The sequence below is a fragment of the Culex pipiens genome, chromosome 1, assembly GCF_016801865.2.
Source record: "Culex pipiens pallens isolate TS chromosome 1, TS_CPP_V2, whole genome shotgun sequence".
NCBI classification, from domain to species: Eukaryota; Metazoa; Arthropoda; class Insecta; order Diptera; family Culicidae; genus Culex; species Culex pipiens.
This window is the reverse complement of record NC_068937.1, coordinates 71,470,876-71,480,559: the sequence shown is the minus strand read 5'-3', so window position 1 is coordinate 71,480,559 and position 9,684 is coordinate 71,470,876. Positions and strand designations below refer to the sequence as shown.

The 9,684-nt window shown below is 41.4% G+C and overlaps 1 protein-coding gene across 1 annotated transcript; it reads right to left on the bottom strand.

Moving 5' to 3' along the window:
- Positions 1–994: 994 nt before the first annotated feature.
- Positions 995–9,656, bottom strand: LOC120431683 (uncharacterized). The gene is made up of 2 exons (XM_052709087.1): positions 8,303–9,656; positions 995–8,238 (listed from the first exon to the last, which is right to left on the bottom strand). Exon 2 carries the CDS (start codon positions 5,541–5,543, stop codon positions 4,560–4,562), a length of 984 nt encoding a protein of 327 aa, XP_052565047.1. The 5' UTR covers positions 5,544–8,238; positions 8,303–9,656; the 3' UTR covers positions 995–4,559.
- Positions 9,657–9,684: the final 28 nt, after the last annotated feature.

Here is a 9,684-nt window from a genome sequence, read left to right as displayed (position 1 = left end):
CAAACTATCCAGAACTCGAATGCGTCGGTTTAGGAAATCGCACAAGTCCTTCAACGTGTCCTTCGTCGTGTCGTTAGCAGATTCCTCCCTTGAGGAAGTTGCAGTTGAGTCTTTTACCGGACGGACGCGTTTTTTAATTCGCTCTACACCTTATTTTTATTTACCTTCACTGACCCAGTCCACAAACGTAAACGTAAACATATTTTTTTTTTGTCGCGCGTCGCGTGTGCACTTATTAACAAACGTAAGCAAAATGCAGTGCTATGTGCCGACGTGCTCTTCACCCTTCAACCAACAATACCTCTGGAACTGTTCGGGCATTTGTAATCGAAAATTTCACGCAGCCTGTATTGGGGTCAAGCGTGGCTCCGAAGACGACTTGCAACTACATGTACTTCCTATATGCAGCCTTTGTCGAAATAACCTACATATGGAAATCGACATTAGAAAAATAATGCAGCATCATTTAGAAGGCAGTCATATGATCTTGACTCACATCAAGACCAATGACAAGACAAACAAAGAAGCCCTGAATGAACTGCATAATAAAATAATAGGCCTGCACGTCGCCGCAACCGAAAACATCGTCAACAAATTCAGCACCAGCAACAGCAACAATCACAACAACATCATCAGCAACGCCGGCAACAGCAACACCTGCAGCAACAACAATCACATCAACATCTTCGTCGGCAACAGCACCAGACCAACTGCAACTCTGACGCAGGCCGAAACCCAAGTACGCCACATTTTAACTTAACCCTTTCGAGCCTGATGGGTCATATATGACCCAAATATCAAAATTTCCAAAACTAGACTATAATTTTCGTATGGTCATAAGAATCATTTTCCCGAAACTTTCCCATCATTGATTAAAAAAATATTTTTTTGAAAATTCAGGCCTGAAAGGGTTAAAGGACAATCAATTCGACCAGGACAACGCAAGTAGCAGCAACATTTTCACTCATTCGTCAACCAAATTGTCCGACAAGGAACTTCTAGACCAGGCAAGGGTCGAATTTTCTGGCCAACCTCCAACTACATCGAATTCAAACTTCATCAACTTCCGAAAAGGGGAAACCATCAACCCCTACCGGAAGGAAAAAACGCCAATCGTCCCACCTCTAAACGCCACCACGCCGCAGCCAGCAAAAACGTCATCACAAACTCCTGAAGTAACAGACAGTATGTTCTGTCTGGACCCAATGAAGCCGCCCATAGTACGCCTAACTGAACAGTCTGCAGTCGGCGATGGCCGTTTCTTGCTGGCCAGACTCCGCGAAATTAAAGTCTATGACAATCTCAGACTATACTTGGCGTATCTGAAGGACCAAAAACCAGACGTCTGCATAGACGGACTAACACTAACCAGCATGCATGTCTTTTTTGCATCCAATGGCCTGCCTACTGAACCTGAACATCTTATGAACATCTTCATGGAATACAACTCAACAATTGGAATTTCACCTAAGCAAACCCTCACCGACCTGGAAACCTACAGGAAATATGTAACAACTAGAAGACTTCAATACCTGCAGCATTCGCGCGAAGCCGCCAACAAATTTTACCTGCCGACTACATCGTCGAATTTTTACAAGCATTGACGCCTTCTAACACGGAAGAAGAAATGACACCCTCGCAAGAGGCAGTAAGTACTATTAATAATTTAAGTATGTCTCCAAAAATTTCTTCAACGGAACAACAGAATGCGAATGAAATTCTAATTTATTGTCAGAATTTCAATCGCATGAAAAGCCCAGGCAAAATGAAGGAAATTTCATTAAACATTCTCTCACATTCTTTCGACATTATTCTTGGAACTGAAACTAACTGGGACGAAAGCGTCCACCCTGAAGAAATTTTTGGAAACAATTATTTTGTATTCCTAGGCAATAGAAATTTAAATCTCAGTCAGAAAAAGTCAGGAGGCGGCGTCCTCTTAGCCATAAATGCCAGACTTAATCCAAAAGAAATTGTAACTGAAAAACATTTTCAATTTGAACAAGTCTGGGCCAAAGCCACTATTGCAGGCCAAGTACACATTTTTGCATCAGTATACTTTCCGCCGGACCATGCAAATAAACAGTCGTATGAACTATTCTTTAAAACAGTAGAAATCATAACATCAAAAATGGAACCGGAAGTAAAACTTCACATTTATGGCGACTTTAATCAAAGCAAAGTCGAATTTATATCTGACCAAGAAAATGAAGCAATTCTTCTCCCAGTCATTGGGGAAAATGAAACTTTGCATTTTCTCTTTGACAATATTGCAAATTATGGACTTTTCCAAATCAATCATGTAAAATACCAAAGAAATTCATTTTTAGACCTTTTATTCACTAACTGTATTGAAGACTTTCATGTACAAGAATCTGTAACCCCCCTTTGGAAGAATGAAGTCTTCCATACAGCAATTGAATATTCTATTTATGTCCATAAAAACACTTTGCCCATTGACTGGGAATATGAAGAAGTCCTGGAATACAATAAAACAAACTTTGTAGAAGCCAAACGTAAACTACTTGCAATTGACTGGCAAAATTTATTTAATAATGAAGGAAATGTCGACGAATTAGTAGGAAAATTCTATACGGAAATTAACACTATAACATCTAAACCGTACCTACTAGAAGAAGACGACGTAATAACACAGGCAATAAATACCCGGTGTGGTTCACTCCACAACTAAGAAATTTAAAAAATAGAAAACAAAAAGCCTACAAACTATACAGAAACAATACAAATGACACAAATCTTCTGAATTATCTGAATATTTCCGACCAATTTTTTTCGGCACTCAATTCTGCCAACGAAGAATATAATAGTAAAGTCGAATCTGAAGTCAAATCATGCCCGAAAAATTTCTTTAATTACGTAAAATCCAAATCCAAAAGTAGTAACTTCTCATCGCAAATGCAACTGGACGAAAATGTAGGCAGTAACTCAAAAGAAATTTGCAATCTTTTTTCAAAATTTTTCAAAGAAGTATACACCTCATTTTCCGAAGAAGACCGCGACCGCGACTACTTTTCATATATACCGGAATTTCCAAATGACGTCTCAGTCAATTCTTTGTCAGAAACGGAAGTACGCCAGGCATTGAAGGACTTAGACTCATCAAAAGGACCAGGACCCGACGGAATAGCACCTGCATTCCTAAAGAACCTTGCAGAAGAATTGACATATCCACTGCATCATTTTTTCAACATGTCAATAAATACTGGAAAATTCCCACAAACATGGAAAAAGTCTTTTTTGGTGCCTATTTTCAAGTCAGGCCCAAAATCAGACATACGTAATTATCGCGGAATTGCCCTTTTGTCTTGCATTCCAAAACTTTTCGAATCTATTATAAATGAAAAAAAATCTTTCAGCAAGTAAAAAACCGCATCACATGTAAACAGAACGGCTTTTTAAAGGCCGCTCTACTAGCACCAACCTTTTAGAATTTGTAAATTTTACACTGAATGCAATGCATAATCGCAATTTCGTAGAAGCAATTTACACAGACTTTAGTAAGGCATTTGACAGAATCGACATACCATTATTAATCTTCAAACTGCAGAAAATTGGAATTCAACCGAATCTTTTGGAATGGCTTAAGTCATATTTGACTAAGCGCGAACAAATTGTTCGCTTCCAAAATGTACTATCGGAATCAATTCACGTCACCTCTGGGGTTCCGCAAGGATCCCATCTAGGACCTCTTCTTTTCATCTTGTATGTAAACGACATTTCCTTCATTCTTAAAAAAATTAACGTACTTGTATATGCAGACGACATGAAATTGTATATGGAAATAGGAAATGCCAATGACAGTCATGTATTCCAAAACGAAATTAATCTTTTCTACACATGGTGTAGTAAAAGCCTACTCCAATTGAATGTAAAGAAATGTAATTCCATTGCCTTCAGCAGAAAACATGAAACACCAAACATAACAGTATTATTAGGAAACCAACCAGTAGAAAAATGCAAAGTAGTACGTGATCTAGGTGTCATCCTAGACTCACAACTAACTTTTGTAGAACACTATAACACAATAATAAACAAGGCAAAAAGTACATTAGGCTTTATAAAGCGCTTTGCATTCAACTTCCAGGACCCGTATACTATTAAATTACTCTATATAACGTATGTCAGGCCACTCTTGGAATACTGTAGTATCGTCTGGAATCCATACTATGCCGTACACCAAGCACGTATTGAATCTGTCCAAAAACAATTCTTACTGTACGCACTACGTAAACTTAACTGGACTGCATTTCTTCTCCCATCGTATGAAGCACGCTGCATGCTCATAAACATACAATCATTACAAGAACGTCGTAAATTTGCCATGCTCTCTTTCATCAACGACATTATTTCTCAACGCATACAGTCAGCAGCATTATTTTCAGTAATACGCAATAGTATTCATGAACCAAGCCGTACTCTTAGACATTCACAACTTTTTAGAATAACTGCATACACGACAAATTATTTAAAAAATTCGCCATTAAATCAAATGATGCGCTTTTATAATGAAAATTCACAGTACATACATTTCGACATGTCTAAACCGGAACTACGAAAAAATCTGTACAATAGAAATAATATCTAGTATGTAAGAAAATTGTAAGTAGTCTACATAAGCTTGACGAATAAACAATAAACATTGAATCATCTGCAAAATCACCTAGCGAATCTCTAACCAAATCTTTCGCCGTAGATACTTCCTCCCATGCGCGACGCGTAACAGGATCCAGACGCGTAACGAGTAAATTCACCAGCAGAAGATCCTTGTAGTCAACGGGTGAGACCACCTGATCGAGGGTGTTCAGAACGCGCTCGAACTCGTCAACGAGGGAATGCAGATCGGTGGCAGATTCCTCGGCGAGGGTTGGAAGGGTAAACAACGATTGCACCAGTCGCTGCTTAAGTACCTTGTGGTTGTTGTAGTACCTCTGCAAACGATCCCATGCCAGCTTGTAGTTGACCGACGTGGTTGAAAGTCCACTAATGATCCTCTTGGGATTGTCGTCAAGACAATTCTTTAGGTAGTGGAACTTTTCCACATCCGGTAGGTCAGACTTCCAGTGGATGAGTGAGAGGAACAAGTCACGAAAACTCAGCCACTCGTCGATGTTCCCCTTGAACATAGGAAGCTTGATCTGAGGCAAAAGGGCGTGATCAGTCCCCCCAACAATCGTGTCGTTGTGGGTCGGTTTACAAGGAACTTCCTGTCGTTCTTTCAGTTTGTCCAGTAGAAGGGATTTTACTCGGTAATAGCCTTCAGTCAACGTTTCGCGGTCCTTTTTGTAGGTAGGGTCATCCTCAGGGTTGTAGTCTTTGTGAGATTTGATTTCCACCAAGGTAGTGCACAAAACTTCCCACAGCTTGTTGAGACTTTCCAAGCGCACACTCACCTGGGAAGCGGTTGTTTCCGCCTTAAATTTATCAGCAAATTTGAAGATGTCATTGAGCGCTGCTTGTAACTCTTGGTATTTAACGGTCAACGCCTTCAGCGTCGGTCCTAACAAGGACTTCCGGGGTGCCATGACGTCAGAGAATGTAAAGCGAAAAAGTGTGGTGCTGTAGTATTCCGTTTCGTCCTGGCTTCGGCAAGAACATATACTGCTGTAGCAAATTACTTACTTTTAGCAGTAACTGATCGTACCCAAAGCAGTTGGGAGTTCAATCAGAACCGGAAGCACCAGGTAGCTCGAGACGTCAAACCAAAATGTCCTTAGCGGTCAAGTGGGCAGCTCAAATTGAAGGCGTGGGTGTGCGAAGAAGAGGTGGAAAACGGCATGTAGTATCAACGGTGCCTTTCCTTCGGCAAGCCATATACTTTGCTAGTGTATCTCACCTGGAGAAACAGTAGCAGCGACCAAAAAACAACGTGAACCAGATCAGATCGTAAATCAATCAGCAGATGGGATGACCTCAGGGATGCGTGGTGTAAGCGAAGAGGATACAAACTCGATTTAAAATGGTGTATTTCTGTCGTCTTAGCTTCGGCAATATACTATTCTTTAGCACTCACCGGTAGAAACGAACAGTTGCGCAGCCTCTTCAGACCACGTGGCGATCCGTCTTGGCACGTGTCAGTCACGTTGATGTCGTCCTTCTCGGGTGGTCTGAACGGTAGCAAACGGTTGTGGCCACCGTTAGATGTCCTCTTGCAGTCGCGCAGATCGTCGTGTAGATCTCCAGCGACCTCGGAGTCGCCGCGTGTCGGCTTGGAGTCGTGTAGATATTCAGCGACCTCCACGTGATCACATAACGTGCAATCACCGGCGTCCAGCCGGTTCGGGCGTAGTAAGAGTTGTGTGGTCGAAAAATGGTGTTAGTTTCACGGTAGCGACTCGCTTCGGCTGACATACACTGTGCTTAGCATATTTCACCTGGGCAAAAGGTGTCCTTTCTGGAACAGTGTATCAACGCAGCAGTCGGATGGCTCCGGCAGCAACGCAGCAATCGGATGGCCCAGGAAATGGCTGACCGAATGTCCCAGAAAATGGCTGACCGTGACCGGAGACGCGCTCTCGCCGCGCAGCGCGTAGCAGATGGCTCGCTCGATCCAATGGGACGCACGCAGCGGTTCGCTCCAGCGGAATGTGCACAGCGTAGATGTGGATGGGAGGTGTGTCAGTACCGGGAATGTCTGAACGCTTCGGCGGACATATACGTAGTGGTTCCACTTACCAAACGCAACACGTTGGCGCGTAGATGTCCAAGCGCGAAGTTCGTTGTCCGGGTTGAGGGTACAATGTCCTATTGTCCCAGGGATGAATGGCCAAACCGTTGGCGCGCTTTGGTTGTTCTCAGCAGCGATGGCGAACCGTGCCACGCCACAGTCCAATGGCGACGAACCTCGTCCACAAACGGCAATGTAGAGTCCAACCGTCCTTCCTGCCGCGAACCAGGATCCGTCCGATCCGGTTCGAAGGACCAGAATGTTGGGGAGCCGGAGTACAACCTAGCCTTCGACAGCTCTGGTGGCCCCCAGCATCGACCGGATCGGATTTGGGCTGGCTGGTCTGGTCCTGGTTCGTTGGGTAGTCCGTGCGTGGGTGGCTTCCGGGTTTCTTGCCAATTCACAATAAAACAACACGCAATTACAGAAAAAAACAGCACTTTAATTTTAAAACACAATTTTACTGCACAAAACGAAAGTTAAACGAACTACATTTATTAATATTAAGCCTAACACATTTAAATTGCCTGATAGGCGCAGAATCGACCGTTTCGATCTGCCGGTTCGAGAGGTTCTAAAACTTAAAAACTAAAGTTCGCAGCAGGTCAGCTGCTCCCGTTGTTTTTTGAGGCAGGTCAGGTCATCAACCCGGCACGGCGGTCATCGACCCCGGAAAAGTGCATCCTGCTGTTGGTGTTGGTCCTATCAGCGATCACGATCGTCCATCTCGCGAGAGGATCACCGCGATCACCAATACCGCGATCAGCTGCTGTAGGTCGCGTGCAGCCGTGATAATAGTGGTCACTCGCGTTGGATGGTCACAGTTGACCCGACAGTGGTGACCCGACCGTAGATGCAGGGTTGTTAGTCATGACCACTCCAACAAGATAAGCTTTGAAACTATTAATACACAGAAAAAAAAATCCGGTAAATTTACATCGTTAATGATGTACCAAAAGTGCACGTCATTAATGATGCTAATTTACATCAACTTCATTTTAAATTTACATGCCATCCGATTTAATTGTGTAGAACAAAAAGCGTTTTGAAAACATGTAAATTTCCGATGAAATCTACGTAAATTTACCAAGGTTTAAATTTTTTTTACTCCGTTGAATTTTAAATCCGATGTAAATTTCAAATACTTTAATGACCAAAATGTAGTATGAAAGATCACTCTTATGTTATCCTTTCTAATCAATTCAAGCATATAATTCCATTGAAATAATGCTTATTATTGACCAGATAAACAAAAAAGAATAATTTCAAACTAAAGGCAATCAAAAGCTTGAAAAATAGTATGGGATTTTCAATTCAACGGAGTTATACAAAATTCCACAAAATGCATACTTGTTAGACATAAACTCAGATCGTGATTTTAGCTCTGCGGTTTTTACTCAGAAAAAATGGCAATACTTACAATTATGCAATTCAAATCGTGCACCTTGCACCTTTAGCCGAATACTCATCTCGATCAACTATCACTTCAGGCTCGAACTGTAGAACTGGTGACGTCGCGCAGCAAAATACTTTCACTTACGCTCGAACGAGAGCTGAAATAATCCACAGCATCATTTCTGCTATCGGTTTTTATGCCACTAAAAAAAATCTTCTCACCTGTGGAGGCGGAGAGCCTCTGGTCACTGTAAGGCCGTCGTTGCAGTTGTTGAGTCCTGTTGCGTCAATCCACCGATCGGCCAAATTCAAATCCCTTTTGACGTTCCTGGATGGGCTGAATGGATCAGCGGCTTTGTCGAGCTGTATAAAAAAAAGTATAAATTTATACTCCACAATTGTAGCCATTCTATTACAACCTACCAGCTGCGTGTAACTCTTCTGAGCTGCTTCCGGATGATGTTTCGATGTGACGACGGTTTCTGGCGTCTTCGCTTCTACGAGTTAAAGGCCACGCCGCTCTTCTTCTCCTGCTGACGACTGGTGTCCCTGGATTCAGTTAGCGCACACACGAATACTTCTTAGGGCATCTCCACCGCAGAGATCTAATTGCGTGGCAAACCTATCGATTGAATCCCCAGTTTTAGCTTTGCTCCGTAGCTAATACACGTTTTCGCACCGCAGGGAGCTAATTTGACTACCGAATCAAGCCTACCGCGGGGATCTAAATTATTCATTTTCAAATTCTAGCCGTTTTGTTGATTGAAATCAATAAAAATACATTCTATCATGATAGAACATGCTTCCAATAGCATTATATGTCCAAATTGTTTGTTTACATCAATAAAATATCATTTTCAAAATTTTGAAAGAGTTCATCCGATTTGCTCCCGACATGTTTGCACCCCAACTTTCGCACCGCGGGTAGCAAAGCTAAAGCTAAATTAGCCTTCGAGTTCATTCAGCGAAGAAAAAAGTTCATCGGGGATCCGTTGAGTAGCCAAGATAGGTGCTCGAGAAGTCCCGGAGCAGCGGGTGGCTAATTTTTTCAGCGATTTTTACAATGATTTGTATTTGTTTTGGTTGAAGATGCATTTATTTTGATTATCAATTTTGAATGAATATTAAAAGAAATCAGTAATTTGGTTCAAAACGACTTAATTAAATTAAAAAGTTGTGGAATAGATCATTTTTAAGTATTTTTGAAATAAATAATAATCAGCCACCTATATTTAATGTAATTTGAACATAAATGTTCAAAATTTAAAAATAACTTAACTGAATTGAACATTTTTAAATTATGTATTAAAATTCAAAAATATATATGAAGCGAAACAACGTAATTGGGCGAATGAGAGTTTGTAAACAATGTGGGGAGTAAGGAAAAAATGCGAATATGTGTTTATTGATTTATTATTTATTTATTTTCTTTTCATTTAAAAATTGTTTGAATAGTTGTACTGTAAAGGCTGATAGGCAGATCGGAAGGAACGCAAAACTCCATTAAAAAATCGCACAAGAAAAGGTCAGGGAAAGGGCCACGAAAACATTTTTCTTAAGCAGTACGCAGCTGAAAAGTAACAGAAACGGAAAGTGGGTTTGAC

Coding starts and splice junctions, on each gene's coding strand:
- LOC120431683 (XM_052709087.1), bottom strand. CDS start 5,543: ATGGCACCCCGGAAGTCCTTGTTAGGACCGACGCTGAAGGCGTTGACC.